The sequence below is a fragment of the Mobula hypostoma genome, chromosome 2 (assembly GCF_963921235.1).
Source record: "Mobula hypostoma chromosome 2, sMobHyp1.1, whole genome shotgun sequence".
NCBI classification, from domain to species: Eukaryota; Metazoa; Chordata; class Chondrichthyes; order Myliobatiformes; family Myliobatidae; genus Mobula; species Mobula hypostoma.
In genome coordinates this window covers 150,112,519-150,130,955 of record NC_086098.1, presented here as the reverse complement: position 1 = coordinate 150,130,955, position 18,437 = coordinate 150,112,519, and the positions used below count along the sequence as shown (strand labels likewise).

Sequence of the window (18,437 nt, the reverse complement as noted above, 5' to 3'; positions counted from 1 at the left end):
TAGAGCCATCATACTAATTACTAGTTTGTAGGACATGGACCTAAACCTTGAACTCCCTACATATGCCTAAGTATTTTTAAATAGAATCTTTTTTTTCCCACAATATTTTACAAAGAAGCTCCACACCCTGACGGCATGCTGATTAAAATTAAAGTCTTCTTGATGCCCAATCCTTTTCTACCAATTATCTTTTCAAAACTACATTAATTTGCATCTTGGATAATGCTCATTTACCATTATAGAAACCTACATATATTTATATTTAGTCCTTTTTTACTGTTGTACATTAACATTGATGAATGACATCTCCTTCAGAGGTCTAAGTACATATGTTACCATATACAACCCTAAGATTCATTTTCTTGCAGGCATTCACAGTAAATACAAAGAAACACGATAGGATCAATGAAGAACCACACACAACAAGACAGACAAACAACCAATGTGAACACTACAGCAAACTGCAAAAAGAAAAAAATCTCAAAATAATAATAGTAAATAAATAAGCAATAAATATCGGGAACATGAGATGAAGAGTCCTTGAAAGTGAGTCCATAGGTTGTGGGAATAGTTTAGTGTTGGGGTGAGTGAAGTTAACCTCTCTGGTTCAAGAGCCTGATGGTTGAGGGGTAGTAACTGTTCCTGAACCTGGTAGTGTGGGACTTGAAGCTCAAAGGTCGATTGGATGTCTAGATCAAAATGCGAAGGTCAATTGGAGGGCCATATTAAAGCCCGAAGGTCAATTGGAGATCCAGATCAAAGCCCAAAGGTCAATTGGAGGTACAGATCAAAGACCAAATGTTAATCAGAGGTCCAGATCAAAACCCAAAGGTTGATCAGTGAGGGGCCTTGAGGACGGATTGTGCTTTCCTGCAACAGTGCTCCCTGTAGATATGTTCAATGGTGGACCGACACTCATCTATGGAGCACTTGGACAATAAAGGCACCTATGTTAGACTATTGTTTACTGACGGTAGTTCTGTCTTCAATACTTTATGTCTAAACAAACTCACCTGCAAACTCCTAGACCTGGGACTCAATATCTTCCCTTGCAGCTGGATCCTTGGCTTCCTGACTGCAACCAGTTAGGACAGGCAGCAACACCTCTGTCGTGATTATCCTCTCAACAATCGTGCCCCATAAAGCTAGCTACCCTACTCCCTGTACACACATGGTGGAATTCTGCTACAAGTTTACAAATTATACCATTGTGGTGAGACCAATCTCAAATAACAACGATTCAGAGTACAGGAAAGAGATTTGTGTATTTTATTTATTTTAGAGATACAGCATAGAACAGTCCTTTAATACTGTGACTCTGCAATTCAAAGATTCAAGATTCAAAGCACTTGTTATTGGCAAAGAATGTATAAATTATACACCTTGAAATTTGTCTGGTTACAGGCAGCCACAGAGCAAGAAACCTGAATAACCCAATTTTAAAAAAGACCAAAAACCACTCCACAGAGAGAGAGAGAAAAAAAGCACACATCATGCAAATAGAAGCTAGCCAACACCAGACTGAGTCCCAGATCCTCTCCTGAACTGGCTGGAGTAGGCCCAACCCTCAGTCCCCAGACCATCACACTACCAGGGCAGAAACTCACAGCAGCCGGATCAGTTCACAACATTGGTGCCATGGAGAAAGAAATAAACGTTTGCTGGAGAGTGAGCAAATTTAGCCCAGCCCTTGTCTCTGTAGCCAACACTTGGGCTTCTAGTCTATATGTGCCAGCCTAATTTGTCCAAATGCCAGATAGTGCCTTTTTCCAGGACCTGGGTTCAGGCACCCCGATAAATTTGGGCCACCCAGCCAGAAGGTATTCTCTATCTTACTAAATCAGCTCGGCTCTTGGAGTGATCCAACATCGCACCCGGGTTCAGTAGACAGGCATCGAAACTCATCTGCATGGACTTCTCGCCAAATCGCTCACTCCTTCTCCGACAGCAGTACGAACGCTTTCTGCTACCCCGGCTCAAACACATTGCGCTTCGCAATACCCCAGCACGGCTCATCTCCCCAACCATCCTTGCCTCCTTGCTGTCTGCGGCATAAGTTCATCACAATTTGGTAGCACCGTCTTAAACTGGAAGACTCTGTTAATTTTAGGACCATTTTTCGCCTGTAGTTTTGCCTTACCACTTGGCGAGCACCAGCCTATCCATAATCAAGGACGTGTATAGAGAAAGGTGCCAGAGAATAAAAACATAATGATGGATCCCACCCACTCTGCTCATCCCACTTCAATCAGGGAGTAGGCTATGCACCTTCCGTGCCTGGACTTCCAGACTTACACCCCCAAGTGTGTGGCGCGTGACCAAGTGGTTAAGGCATCGGTCTAGTGACCTGAAGGTCACTAGTTCGAGCCTCAGCTGAGGCAGCGTGTTGTGTCCTTGAGCAAGGCACTTAACCACACATTGCTCTGCGACGACACTGGTGCCAAGCTGTATGGGTCCTAATGCCCTTCCCTTGGACAACATCGGTGGCGTGGAGAGGGGAAACTTGCAGCATGGGCAACTGTCGGTCTTCCATACAACCTTGCCCAGGCCTCAGTCAACATCGAAATCGATGGACAGCCAAAGAAGAAGAAGAAGACATCCCCCAAGTCCTCCACACCACTACTAAATCAAAGTTCAAAGTAAATTTATTATCGAAGAGCATATGTGTCACCATATTACAACCCTGAGATTTGTTTCCTTGTGAACATGCACAGTAAATCCAAGAAACATAATAGAATCAATAAAAGATTGCAGCCAGCAGGATGGAGAAACAACTAATCTGGTCAAGGCACAAATCGTACAAATACAAAAGAAATTTTAAAAAAAGCAATAATTATTGAGAACATGAGCTGACGAGTCCTTGAAAGTGAGTCCATGGGTTGTGGGAGCAGATCAGCAGTGGGGCAAGTGAAGTTGAGATGAGGTTATCCCCTGTGGTTCAAGAACTTGAACTTGAGCTGATGGTTGTGGGATAATAACTGTTCCTGAACCTGGTGGTGTGAGTCCCGAGCCTCCTGTACCTTCTACATGATGACAGCATCAAGAAGAGAGCATGGCCTTGATGGTGATGGTCCTTGAGTGATTGCCTAAACAGTTACTTGTACATTGTGGTTATAGGGATGCTTTTATATTTATATTTATTGCATTTTTTTGTTTTAATGCTGTTTGTATGCTTGTGTTGTATTTAATGCTGCATCGGATCTGGAGTACCAATCATTTTGCTCTCCTTTACACTCATGTACTGAAGAATGACAAGAAATGATCTTTAATCTTGATCTTGATAATGCTAACGGATTCACTGTTTCACTTGCTGGTTTGTTACTGGTCCATTGGTTTGTCATTGCTGTCGATGCCCTGCATGATATGCACCCAGTGGCCACTTTATTAGGTACCTGTACACCGGCTCTTTAATGCAAATGTATGATCAGCCAATCATGTGGCAGCAACTCAATGCACGAAAGCATGCAGACGTGGTCAGGCTGGTCAACTGTTGCAAAGACCAAACATGAGAATGGGGAAGAAATATGATCTAAGTGACTTGGACTCTGGAATAATTGTTGCTGCCAGTGTCTCAGAAACTGCTGATTTCCGGGTATTTTCACGGACAACGGTCTCTAGAGTTGACAGAGAATGGAGCAAAAACCAGAAAGCATGCCTTGAACGACTGTTCTGTACATGAAAATCCATTGTTACTGAGAGAGGCCAGACTGGTTTAAGCCGACAGGAAGGCAACGGTCGCTCCAATAACCATGTGTTAACAGTAGTGGTGTGCAGAAGAGCATGTCTGAATGCACAACATGTCAGACCTTGAATGAATGCGCTACAGCAGCAAAAGACCATGAGCCCTGTACTCAGTGACCACTCTAGTTGGTAGAGGAGGTGTCTAATAAAGTGGCCGCTGAGTGCATGTACAAGTACAAAGGTTGCATTGGCTGAATATGAACCGAATTGAATATTAAACTGGCATGTTTCCATCAATAAATGTAATCACACTTTGAAGGCCAAATACCAGACAGTTGTAAGGATTAGCTTAATAACAATGACTTCTTAAGTGAAGCAGTGTTGTTGTATCTGGCCTATGAGTTATTTGGACTGTCGTACCAGTTCCCTTTGACTTGAAGCTATTGTGTGCTGCCAGATTCTCTAACTTCTGTGTTGCTTTTATTGCAAAAGAAATCACTGACCTGTTCCCACAACCTATGGACTCACTTTCAAGGACTCTTCATCTCATCTTCTCAATATTTGTGTGTGTGTGTGTGTGGCCTCTGTCAGTCGTGGTCGACCATGGGTACAGTGCCTCTGGTAGTCACTGATTTGTCGAGCAGCATTGACTGTGGCTTTATTGCTTATTTATTTATTATTACTATTTTTTGTTTATTTGTTTGTACAGTCTGTTGCCCTTTGCACATTGAAAGTTTGACCTTCCTGTTCGATGTGGTCCTTCACTGATTCTGTTGCATTACTTGTACTTACTGTGGATGCCCGCAAGAAAATAAATCTTGGGGTTTATGTATGGTGACATGTATGTACTTTGATAATAAATTTAATTTGAACTTTGAAATTAACAAATTTGATAGAGGTGCAGTATTGGTAGTGCCATACTCGAGTGGAGTAAGGTCTTCTCCAAAGGGGTTGTCTATTGACTGTAGAGGGTGATGTGGACCCTCGTGCGCCAGTGCAGAGTGGGCACAAGTAAGTGTGGTTGTGGCTTGTGGATGGCAAGAGGTCACTCTCATGTAGCACCCTCTTGAACAAATTTCTTCCAGGTGTATCTATTGAGTGCAATGTCTTCCCAGTTTTTAGATGTCATGTTGAATTTCCTCAGGCTGTTTTTGATGTGTCTTTGAAGTGTTTCCTTTCTCCACCAGGGGCTGACTGACCTTCCTTCAGCTGGGAGTTAAGGATCTATCTGGGGAGGCGTGAGTTAGACATCCAGATGACATGACCTATCCGTTGGAGCTGGTGTTGCTTTATCGTGTGGAGGTGCTGTTCATGTTGGCCTCCTCCTGTGTGCTGGTGTTAGTGTGTCTGTCCTTCCAGCTGATCCTCAAAGTCTTTCACAAGGATCTTTGAGGGTATTGTTCCAGGTGTCTGCTGGACGTAGTCCATGATTCAGCTCCATACAGTAATCTAGGTGGACAAGACAATAAGAGGGACAGATCAAATCAATAGCTAAGGCGGAAATAGCTAATACGAGGGGACGTTATTTTAAGTTAACTGAAGGAAAGTATGAGAGAAAGTCAGAGGTAGGTTTTTAACATAGTGTTGGGTATGTGGAATACCCTCCAGGGGTGGCAGTAGGGGCAAATACACTAGGGGTATTTAACAGACTCTTAAATAGGCAGATGGTTGGTAGAAAATGGAAGGCTATGTGGGAGGGAAGGGTTTGATTGATCTTGGAGTAGGTTAAAAGGTCAGTGCAACATTGTGGGCCGAAGGGCCTGTACTGTGCCGTAGTGTTCTACGTTCTAAATGCTGCCTTCTGTTGAAAAATAAGAACACAATCGTTTTTTTCATACTAAGGAAGCATCCGTGGATGGAACATGACTTACTGAGAATTTCCCGCATCTTTTGTATTTATTTCAGATTTCCAGTATTTCTTGATTTTTAAAAATGTTTTTGTTATTCAGAATCACAGCACGCTAACAGGTGCTTCCGGCCCAACGAGGCCACGCTGTCAAATCATACCCGCCTGACCAATTAACAGACTAGCTGGTACATCTTTGGAGGAAACCGGAGCATCCGGAGGAACACCACCGCGGTCACGGGTAGAACGTACAGGCTGTGGCGGGAGTTGAACCTGGGTTGCTGGAGCTGTGTCAGCATCACACTAACCCACACTCTACCCACGTTTTCATTTGTATTTCATGAAATTGGCTGAAAAATCGGTCCGAGTAAGCGCTAGTTAGTGTGCAGCAGAGTGCAGTGGCTGCGTTTTGTTTATTCTCTGGTCATTGCATCACTTTATTCCACTGCGTGTTTCAATGTGGATGTGATAAATAAATCTGAATCTGATCATTCTATACACAAGTGCATCGGGATAGTAAAGTGGATAACAGAATGGGGTTTGCTGGTTAAATTCTGGCACAGTATTAAGGACGAGTCTTTAACAAAGCTTTTCATTCTTCCAGGGGTCTTTTTGTTACTATCCATGACCGAGGCCACATTGCTACAGTGTTGAAGTCCTGGCCTGAAAATGATATTCGGGTATGTTTGTATTGCTTTCTCTATACTGATAGGACCATAAGACATGGGAATAGAATTAGGCCATTCAGCCCATCAAGTATGTTCTATTCAATTATGGCTGATTTGTTATCCCTCTCAACCCCATTCTCCTGCCTTCTTCCTGTAACCTTTGACACCCTGACTAATCAAGAGCCTATCAACCTTCACCTTAAATATACCAAATTACTATGGTCACATAGCTGTCTATGTCAATGAATTCCACAGTTTCTTCACCCTCTGGCTAAAGAAATTCCTCCTCATCTCTGTTCTAAATGGGCGCCCCTCTATTCTGAGGTTGCACCCTCTGGTCCTAGACTCACCCAACACAGGAAACATTCTCTCCACATCCACTTTGAAGGCCTTTCAGTATTCAATTGATTTCAATGAGATCCACCCCCCACAATCTGCTAAACTCCAGTGAGTACAGGCCCAGAGAAATCAAATGCTCCTCATATGTTCACCTTTTCATTCCCAGAATCATTCTCCTCTGGACCCTCTCCAATGTCAGCACAGCTTTTCTTAGATAAGGGACTGAAAACTGCTCACAAAACTCCAAGTGCTGTCTGACCAATGCCTTAAAAAGCCTCAGCATCACATCCTTGCTGTTATATTCTAGTCCTCTTGAAAGGAAAGCTAACATTGAATTTGTTCAATTACTTGCTACCAACTCAACCTGCATGTCAACCTTTTGGGAAACCTGCACAAGGACCCCCAAGTCCCTTTGCACCTCTGATTTCTGAATTTTCTTCCTGGTTAGTTAACGCACTAAAGTCAATTTTCATTGCTGGTCAGCAAAGGTTTCACAAGTTAAAATTCTAATTGTGTTTCTGGCTGTCCTTTCGCTCAGTGGCCGGGAGATCTTTGGATTTGCACACTGGAGAACTCAGGCAAACAGCTGTTATGTAATAGCAATACACATAAAATACAGGAGGAACTCAGCAGGTTGGGTAGCATCAATGGAAATGAATCAACAGCCGCGTTTCGGGCTGAGACCCTTCATCAGGACTGGAACGGAAGGGGAAAAGTGCCAGAAAGATACCAGATGCCAGAGGTGGAGATGGAGGAAAAGCTAGAAGGTGATAGGTGAAGCCAGGGGGGTGGGGAAGGGGAGGGGGTGGGAGGTGAAGTGAGAAGCTGGGAGGTAATAGATTGAAAAGGCAAAGAGCTGGAGGAGATAGAATCTGGTAGGAGAGGAGAGTGGATCACTGGAGAAAGGGAAAGAGGAAGAACGGTAGAGTGGTGAGGGAAGAGCGAGGGGAAGAGAACAAATGAAGAATAAGTAAATAAGATCGTAAGACATAGGAGCAGAATTTGGCCATTCGGCCCATTGAGTGTCCTGTGCCATTCCATCATGGCTGATTCATTTTCCCTCTCAACCCCATTCTCCTGCCTTCTCCTCGTAAGTCACTGGCAGCCAACCAGAAAAAGGCCCCCTTATTCCTACTCTTTGCCTCCTGCCAGTCAGCCAATCTTCTATCCAGGCTAGCATCTTTCCTGTAATACCATGGGCAGCCTCATGTGCGTCACCTGGTCAAACGCCTCTGAAGGTCCAAGTAACATCCACTGACTCAATAGACAATAGACAATAGGTGCAGGAGTAGGCCATTCGGCCCTTCGAGGCAGCACCGCCATTCACTGTGATCATGGCTGATCATCCACAATCAGTATCCAGTTCCTGCCTTATCCCCATAACCTTTGATTCCGCTATCTTTAAGAGCTCTATCCATCTCTTTCTTGAAAGCATCCAGAGACTTGGCCTCCACAGCCTTCTGAGGCAGAGCATTCCATATATCCACCACTCTCTGAGTGAAAAAGTTTTTCCTTAACTCCGTTCTAAATGGCCTACCCCTTATTCTTAAACTGTGGCCTCTGGTTCTGGACTCACCCGTCAGCGGGAACATGCTTCCTGTGTCCAGCGTGTCCAATCCCTTAATAATCTTATATGTGTCAATAAGATCCCCTCTCAGCCTTCTAAATTCCAGAGTATACAAGCCCAGTGGCTCCAATCTTTTGACATATGACAGTCCCGCCGTTCCGGGTATTAACCTTGTGAACCTACGCTGCACTCCCTCAATAGCAAGAATGTCCTTCCTCAAATTTGGAGACCAAAACTGCACACAGTACTCCAGGTGTGGTCTCACCAGGGCCCTGTACAGCTGCAGAAGGACCTCTTTGCTCTGATACTCAATTCCCCTTGTTATGAAGGCCAGAATGCCGTTAGCTTTCTTCACTGCCTGCTGTACTTGCATGCTTGCTTTCACTGACTTGCATGCTTGCTTTGTCTATCCTGCCTATTATTTCCTCAAAGAATTCCAACAGATTTATGAGGCATGATTTCCTCTCAGGAAACCATACTGTCTTTGGCCTATTTTATCATGTGCCCCACAACCTCATCCTTAATAATGGACCAACATCTTCCCAACCATTGAAGTCAGGCTAACTGGCCTATAATTTTCATTCTTCTGCCTATCTCCCTTTCAGTCAATTGGAACCGTTCCAGAATCTGGTGAGTCGCGAAAGGTCATTTCTAATACTTCCACAATCTCTTCAGCTACCTCTTTCAGAACCCTGGAGTGTAGTCCATCTGGTCCAGGTGTCTTACCTACCTTCAGAACGTTCAATCTCCTAAGCATCTTCTCAATATTCATGCCAACGTGTTGGAGGCTAACTGTGGAGGGATTATTAGGTATTGCAGCCTCACCCTGAGAGTGGTCTCATTATGGTTGAAGAGGAGGCAATGGACTGACATGTTATGGTGGAATAGTGAAAGGAATTAAAATAGTTGGCCACTGGAGAATTCTGCTTTTAGTCTGTTTTCAAAGGATTTTTCATGGTTCCTTGTCAAAATTATAGCAAATACCCTTGCAGAATTTTTGTGTTTGTTTTTATTACCTCACATCCCAATCCTTCCAAGACATAATTAGAATCAGAATCAGGTTTAATATCACTGCACATGTCGTGAAATTTGTTGCTTTGTGGCAGCAGAACATTGCAATACATAATAATTTAAAAGGAACCTATAAATTACGATAAGAAATATAGATAAAAATTAAGTAAGTAGTATTAAAAGAGGGCAAAAATAGTGAGACAGTGTTCATGGGTTTGTTAACCATTCAGGAACCTGATAGTAGAGGGGAAGAAGCTGTTCCTGAAACATGGAGTGGGAGATTTCAGGCTCTTGTACCTCGTCCTTGATGCCATCAATGAGAAGAGGGCATGTCCTGGGTAATGGGGGTCCTTAATGATGGATGCCGCCTTGTTGTGGCATCCCCTTTTGAAGGTGTCCTCGATGCTGGGGAGGCTGGTGCCCATGATGGAGCTGGCTGAGTTTGCAGCTTTTTCTGATCCTGTGTCATGGCCCCTCCACACCAGGTGGCGGTGCACGGAGGCATTGCCACCCATGCTCTGGACAGGTTGTAGAGTCACCGAGTAACCCAAGATGGAAACAGGCTCTTTGGTCCAAATCCCTGAAGCTGAGCTCTGCAGATTTCCTGCTGGTCTCAGTTGCCCACGTTTGGCCCATAACCCTCCAGGACCCTCACCTCCACGTACCTATCCAGATGCTTCATAAATGTAGCAATTGTACCTGTCTGAACCCTTCCTCTGGCAGCTCATTCCAGATGCTCACTATCCTCTATGTAAAGGTGTTACCTCTTAGGTTACCAGACACAGTATCTCCCATTATCCCTCAAAGTCACTAAACTGCATTGCTAATACCCTTCCTTGGCACGTGGCCAAGTGGTTAAGGCATTCGTCTAGTGAGCTGAAGGTCACTAGTTCGAGCCTTGGCTAAGGCAGCATGTTGTGTCCTTGAGCAAGGCACTTAACCACACATTGCTCTGCGACGACACCGATGCTAAGCTGTATGGGTCCTAATACCCTTCCCTTGGACAACATTGGTGGTGGTGGAGAGGGTAGACTTGCAGCATGGGCAACTGCTGGTCTTCCATACAACCTTGCCCAGGCCTGCGCCCTGGAAACCTTCCAAGGTGCAAATCCATGGTCTCACGAGACTAACGGATGCCTATAAAAATACCCTTACAACCATTAATCATCAGGATTGGAAACTTAGCATGTGAGTAAAGTAATAGAGTGTATTTCCTACTTTGATGAGTATTTTTTTGGTGTTATTTAACTGATTTTTGGAACCCTTGTAATTCCAGGCTGTTGTTGTCACCGATGGGGAACGTATTCTGGGTCTAGGTGACCTTGGGAGTTACGGAATGGGCATACCAGTGGGTAAGCTGGCATTGTACACGGCATGTGTCGGAGTGAATCCCCAGCAGTGTTTACCCGTGATGCTAGACGTTGGCACCAACAACGAGGTAAGCAGCAGTTCAGTGGTTGCAACGCCACATTCTTTGTATAGAAGCTAATCTCTCCTTGGCAATGAGGGACAACGATGCTCAAATATTAGGAATTTGATATCACACTTGAGATATTGATCTGGAAGCAAGTTTGAATCAATAGCTCAAAGGTTCAATAGTTCAATTTAATGTCAGAGAATGTATACAATATGCAACCTGAAATCCTTACTCTTTGCAGACGTCCACAAAAACATGTGAACCTTAGGTTTGGCCAGTACGTCTGGGGTAAGACATCTTCTGGCCCCACCAAATTGAGAAATCTTGTTTGTGTGGATGCTGCCTGGTTACAAATCTGAACCCCAAAATATCAGACAGTACACCATATGCAATTTAATGAGTGAACTTTATAAATATTAACCTGACTATAGGGTTAGTAAAGAAAATAAAAGGAAAAACGGCCCATTTTAATGAAACAGTCTGATGCGCACATTGGAGCTCATGATTCTGTTCATTCGTTCCCCATCGACCACCTCCGAGTGTCACTGACCTTCAGACCTTGCTCCTAGTCCACTCCATCTGGAAGTCTGCCAACTCTCTCCACCTATGTCTTCTCTCTTCATCTCTCACTGACAAAAGACCGCAAAATCCCTGCTCTTAGACCCACAAGAAAGAGCAACATGCCTCTCATTAGCTATGATACATTCCAAAGCACCCACTATCTCTAGTCATAACCCAAACATTGCTGCTACAGACAAACCATTACCTTAGCAGTGAAACATTACAGAGAGGCCATTACATTAGCAGTGAAACCTTACAGCACGTTACAAACAGAAGGGAACCCCAAAGGATGAATGATAGAAAAACATTAGAACCCCAAAGCCACCTCTCCCACCCCCATGCACAAACAACAGCAAAGCATCAGTCTTTCCCCCATCCCCTCCCACACCTATTTCAGCAGGAAGCATCAGCCCCCATACCAACCAGCAAGCAATGACAAAGCCCCCAAAGAGAGACCATGATCTGATATGCAGACCAACAGAACTATTGTTCACCCAATAATTCGACATACCTGTCTCTCTCTCTCTCTCCCTCGCTCTCCCTCCCCTTCCTCTCTCTCTCTCCCTCCCCCTCTTCTCTCTCCCTCTCCCTCCTCTCTCTGGCTTTCTTCCCTCTCTCTCCCTCTCTCTCCCCTCCCTCTTCCTCTCTCTCCCCTCCCTCTCCCTCTCTCTCCCCTCTCTCCTTCTCTCTCCCCTCCCTCTCCCTCTCTCTCTCCCTCCCCTTCCTCTCCCTCTCTCCCTCCCCCTCTTCTCTCTCCCTCTCCCTCCTCTCTTTCGCTTTCTTCCCTCTCTCTCCCCCTCTCTCTCCCCTCTCTCTCCCTCTCTCTCTCCCCCCCCTCCCTCTCCCTCCTCTCTCTGGCTTTCTTCCCTCTCTCCCCCCTCTCTCTCCCTCTCTCTCCCCCCTCTCCGTCTCTCTCCCTCTCTCTCCCCCCCTCTCTCTTCTCTCTCTCTCCCCCTCTCTCTTCTCTCTCTCTCCCCCCTCTCTCCCTCTCTCTCCCCCTCTCTCTTCTCTCTCTCTCCCTCTCTCCCCCCTCTCTCTCCCTCTCTCTCCCTCCTTCTCCCTCTCCCTCTCTCCCTCTCTCACTCCTTTGGGACAGAGAGGTGCCAACACAGCAAAAGTGGGGACCAATGTTCCCTCTAATTTTTAATAGTCAGTGTGCGCAAAAATCTTATGTTGTGCAAATTTTTTTCCTGTAATGAAAGTATGTACGCACTGAATGCACACGTGGCACAGTTTATGTAGGTTTACAAAATATTTGATATAAAACTGCAAAGAATAACAACAAAATAACATACATACTTAAGTCACTCCGTTATTTTTTCTCTCTCCCGTCTTTGGCATTTACCCATTCTTTGTAAACTCTGTCTAGACTAATAGAACTTCCATCCAATTGATAGCTTTTGATTCTCATTAACATATCCAAATGACATTCACCTAAATGGTTTCTCAGCTTGTTTTTGAGTTGATTCATTAGGCCAAAACCTCATTTACAGTCCGCACTAGACGCAAGAAAGGTTCCCCCAATGTCCATCAACTGTGCAAGGTCGCAAAACTTAATTTTGAAGTACAAATGCCACCATTTGAGCAAAATTTGAAATCAGTTTGGATTTAATTTTTTCTTGCACAGAAGATTTGAAATCATTAAACTGTCCAGCTATTACAGTATTTTCAGCTAGAAAATCATGATATTTTAGACTTAAGGCATTAACTTGTTCATCGCCAAATGTGAAGTCACAATTTACAATTGCGGAGAAATCAAAAGCTGACCATTCTTGTACCTCATCTTCAGGAAACCTTTCTTCTAAATGAACACAAAGACTAGTTATAAAAGTCAACAGCAAACTTGTATCTACTGTGACATTTTCTTCACATTGTCAGCTTAGCAAAACTTTAACTTTGTCATTCCATGAAACACTGTCTCCCAGATACTGCTTTCTTATCTTGTTAATTTTGCCTCGCGCAAAATGAAGTGAATCAATCGGTGTCAGGCCACTCTTTTGCAGAATCTTGCACAGTGCAGCCAGCTCATCATAAACATCACTTAATACCTGTAAAGCTACTTTGTATGTGAAGTTTATCAATTTCTCGTGACAGTATTTAGCCACAGGGTCATTTGACTGATCTTTTTTAATGAAAACTTAGTAAGCTATCTACAGGATTTGAAACAGGTCTTTGTAAACTTTACAATATGTACACTGTCCGCCAAAGATGGCTGCCACCGTGATGCAGCTGTACAAACCGGAACAGGAAAGGTGAGGTGACGTGCATTATGGTACTTGAAAAACCGACTAACTGGTTGACAGAAACATTTTGCTAAAAGATTATTCTCAACAAGATAATTAATAATTACTACATTATTTTAGGTAACTAAACTTTTGTGTGCACATTAATTTCCTTTGTGTGCTGGTTGAAAAATGTGTGCGCGCACACGCATACAGCTTAGAGGGAACACAGGTGGAAACCAACAAAACAGTCGCTGCTATGATGTTACAGCCTGCCACATCGCTTTTATTCTGACTTCCTCCGATTTGAGAATCAGCAAAAAACTCTCCCCCACCATCAAGAGAAAGAGAGAGCGATCACCCTAGTACAAAGGCCTCCAACAGCCTAACTGATGTTCGTGATGTTCCATTCTTCCGCGACGCCTCAGTTGGCAACACCGGCAGGGAATCGGCCCATCCACAACCGCGGAAGGTGCACGTCTTTGAGGCAGCATCATTGGGATATCGAGAAATGGCTGATTGGTGATTTCTGGGAGTAGGAACCACCGGCGTAAAGAATCGCAGTTTGAGTGCAGCACCCCATCCACCTTGTAAAGGGAAAAAGAGATGTTAGAGAGAAGAAATTAAAGCTGTTTCGCAGATGAGCTCGAAGAAACTGCCCTGCGGCTACATCTTAGATCTGCTAAATCAAACCAGTTTAGCTGTGGAAAACAAATTCTAATAATTAAATCCATAATAAGGAAGGGTGGCGAGGCTTTGGAGAGCGTGCAGGAGGTTTACCAGGATGCTGTCTGGATGAGAAGGCACGTGCTATAATGAGAGGTTAGACAAACTTGGGTTGTTTTCTCTGGAACAGCAGAGGCTGGGGGATGGGGGAGATCTGATTGAGGTTTATAAAACTATGAGAGGCATAGATAGAGTAGACAGACAGTATCCTTTTCCCAGGGTCGAAATGTCTAATACCAGAGGGCATGTGTTTAAGGTGAGGGGGGCAAGGAGACATGAGGGGCAAGGGTGGGTGTCTGGAAGGTGTTGCCTGGGGTGGTGGTGGAGGCAGCTACACTGGGGATTTTTAAGAGATGTTTGGATAGGCACATAAGTATGAGGAAAATGGAGGGATATAGACATTGTATAGGCAAAAGGGATTAGTTCAGTTGGCCAATTGATTACTAATTTATTTGGATGGGCACAATATTGTGGGCCAAAGGGCTTGTTTCTCTGCTGAACCATTCAATGTTCGATGTTCCAATAAGAAGCAAATATCCATATTCATACATTGTATGCCCATCCAATTATTAGCCAGTTGTAAAACCTCTCGTAACTCATGGATGTCCTTCATGGAAAGACATCTACTGCACTTCCCTGATTTGACACTGGACCTACAACAACTGACTTCATCTCATTTAGGCTTAGTATGCCATTCAAGTGCCATTTAGTCAAAGTCGAAGTGGATTTATTACCAATGTTTGTATATGTCACCATATACAACCCTGAAATTCATTTTCTTGTGGGCATTTACAGGAAACTAAATTTAACCCACTAACTCACTCCTCCACCCCCTTAATGACCACTATGTTTTTCATTTCCCGTCAGAGTGCCTAGCGTCTCTTTATGAACAATCAATCTGTGTATACAAGGTATTGTACGCACTTATATTTATTGTGATTTTTTAAATCTTACTGTGTTTTTGTTTCGTGCTGCATCGGATCTGGAGTAACAACTATTTTGATCGCCTTTACACTTGTGTACTGGAAATGACTTTAAACAATCTTGAATCTTGAATATTGAAATATTCAAGATTCAAAGATTCAAAAAAAACTTTATTGTCATTTTAACCGTACATCAGCTCTGTAGGGCAGAGTGAGACAGCGTTTCTCAGGGGTAGTGCAATCATAACATAACAAACGCAACACTAAATAATAAACATAACAATAAATAGTAAAACACAACAGCCACATGTCAGTTAAAATCAAGTTATAAGTGTCCAGTGCAAGTTAAAAGTGTCCAAAAGCAGAGTCAGGTAGAGCAGCTATTTAGCAGTCTGACTGCCTGTGGGAGGAAGCTGTTTAGTAGCCTTGTGGTTTTCGTTTTGATGCTCCTGTAATGTTTGCCTGATGGCAGAAGAACAAACAGTTCTTGGAGAGGGTGTGAGGGGTCTTTAATGATGTACCGTGTGTTCTGGAGGCATTGACTCTGAAAGAGGTCTTGGACAGAAGGTAGGGAGACCCCAATAACCTTCTCTGCTCCCCTAACCACCCTCTGCAAGGCTTTTTTGTCGACAGCACTGCAGCTGGAGTACCAGGTTGTGATGCAAAAGGTCAGCACACTCTTAACCACACCTCTGTAGAATGTAGTTAAGATGTTAGTGGGGAGTGATGCTTGTTTAAGCTTCCTCAGTAAGTGCAATCTCTGTTGGGCCCGTTTCACAATCCCAATGGTGTTCCTGGACCAGGTGAGATTGTCCAAGATCTGCACTCTAAGGAACTTGATGTTTTCCGCTCTCTCCACTGTGGAGCTGCTGATGCTGAGGGGTGTGTGCTCAGGCTGAGACCGTCTGAAATCGACGATCATCTCCTTGGTTTTGGTGACATTAAGCATCAAGTTGTTATCCCTGCACCAGCTCTCTAGGTGTTTGACCTCCTCCCTGTACATTGTTTCATCATTTTTGCTGATGAGCCCCACCACTGTGATATCATCTGCAAATTTAATGATCAGGTTCTCATTGAATCTGGCTGCACAGTCATGTGTTAGCAGTGTAAACAACAATGGGCTAAGCACACAGCCTTGTGGGGATCCAGTGCTCAGTGTGATGGAGTCAGAGATGTTCCTGCCAACACGGACTGACTGTGGTCGCTCTGTCAAGAAATCCAGAATCCAGCGACACATGGCAGTGCTAAGGCCAAGCAGCGACAGTTTCTCCACTAGTCTCTGTGGGATGATGGTATTGAACGCTGAACTGAAATCAGTGTACAGGATTCTGGCATAAGTGTCTTTGTTGTCCAAGTGAGAGAGAACTGTGTGCAGTGTGGTGGATATTGCCTCCTCCGTAGAGCGATTTGGACAATAAGCAAACTGTAGAGGATCCAGCGATGAGGGGAGGCTGGCTGTGATATAATCGAATTTATGCAAAAACAATATATAAACAAAGGCTGACAAACAGTCAATGTGCACAAGAAGGCAAACTGTGCAAATAAAAAAGAGATATGTATATTTTTACGTACCCATGTCAGCCCCGTGTGTAGGTTTTCATAAATAAAACAGCAGAGGCGTTTAAGTTTAAGAAAAACAGCAACTCCTTTACTGTCAAACAAATGCCGAACATAAAGAGCGGTAAAAAATTTCACATCATTATGTCAGACCAGCCTCTTAAAATGAACCCCAACTCTGTCGGTGGTTGTGAGTTATGTATGTTCCCCCCCCCACCTCCCCCCTCAGAATTCACTAAAACTGGGATTGTGAGCTTGTCCTAGCTCGGACGAGCCGCCCGGCTCCGATCCTGTGTTCCATGGGTGGAGGAACAGCAGGTGGCTCTGGCTCATTAAGAGGTGTGTCGACAGATGCTCTTGGTCACGTCGTGATGGCAGGGCCACGGCAGTGGAATCCATCCCTCGGGGGCTGCTTTAAGGAGATATACTGAAATACATTCAGGTTTACCCCTCCTATCTAAGATAAAAATCTTTTCTCTCCGTTGCAAAACGCAGACGGGCCATCGTAGGGGGGCCTAAGGGGATGTTTGTGTGTGTCATGGCAGACAAAAACGAATGAGGCAGTAGTTGTGGCTTTTGTGTAGGTTTCTACCCCTTGCATTACCCAACACACGGACTGAGTGGATGAAACCAACCGTGAGACCCAGAAAGGCAACTTTTTTTTAGATTATGAAGACATGCAGTCCTCTTTTATTGTCATTTAGTAATGCATGCATTAAGAAGTGACACATTATTTCCTTCGATGTGATATCACAAAACACAGGACAGACCAAGACTGAAAAAACTGACAAAACCACATAATTATAACATACAGTTACAAACAGTGCAACAATACCATAACTTGATGAAGAAGTTCATGAGCACAGTAAAGTTCAGAGTTTCTCAAATGTCCCACATCTCACACAGATGGGAGAAGGAAGAAAAACTCTCCCTGCCATGCCGACCACAATCCGACTCTGAGTCATCCGAAAACTTCGAGCCTCCGATCAGCTCTCCAACACCGAGTACTGAGCGCCATCTCTGTCCGAACAATTCGACCTCAACCTCGGTCGCCAACAGTAGGCAAAGCCAAGGATTTTGAGGCCTACCCTCCGAAAGATTCCCGACCACGCATTAATGACAGCAGCGAACGAGCGTTTCAGAAATTTCTCCAGATGTTCGTCTGTGCTTTCATGTCCATTCTCCATCAAAGCAGAATTGTCCACGGCCCGTATTTAACAGATACGATATCATTTTTCACCGGAGGTCTGCGCACACGCAGGCGCGCCGCCATCTTCTCCTCCCATCTTCTCCTTCCGCAACGTTCCATGGGGATAAAGGGCATAACAAGACACAAAAGAAGTCGTGGTTATCCACTACAACTAACGAAGACCACTTAGTGTGATGACTACTCGTACCACTGGACCCTGACTTCCGAAAGAGTGGAATTGCCCCAGTGAAAAGGTTTTTCCACTTTAAAAACTCCCCTGCACTGGTCTCCCATCATTGTTGGATATGACATAGAAACAGCACACAGGTGAAACTATAAATAGTGCTGAGAACTATGATTTAGAATGAACTATGATTCAGAATACTGGCCTTCATTCCTGCCTGTGGCCATCAAACTTTACAACTCCTCCCTTGGAGTGTCAGACACCCCGAGCCAATAGGCTGGTCCTGGACTTATTTCCTGGCATAATTTACATATTATTTTTTAACCATTTATGGTTTTATTACTATTTATTATTTATGGTGCAACTGTAAGGAAAACCAGTTTCCCCTGGGATCAATAAAGTATGACTATGACTAACCAGTGGGAACGAGGGCCTTATATGAAGCAATCAATAAAAATGTGCAAACACAAGAGACCACAGACACTGGAATCTGGAATTTGTTGTATGACTTTTTTTTATTTGGCCAGAAAATTGTTGGGACAGAGA

At 44.1% G+C, this 18,437-nt stretch overlaps 1 protein-coding gene across 1 annotated transcript in view; it reads left to right on the top strand.

Annotated features, from left to right (window-relative positions):
- me1 (malic enzyme 1, NADP(+)-dependent, cytosolic) overlaps positions 1-18,437 on the top strand; it is a 481,492-nt gene that overhangs the window by 187,974 nt on the left and 275,081 nt on the right. The window contains exons 4-5 of the mRNA XM_063040862.1: positions 6,132-6,207; positions 10,389-10,550. Coding sequence (XP_062896932.1) covers positions 6,132-6,207; positions 10,389-10,550 — 238 coding nt within the window. The remainder of the gene's footprint in view (positions 1-6,131; positions 6,208-10,388; positions 10,551-18,437) is intronic.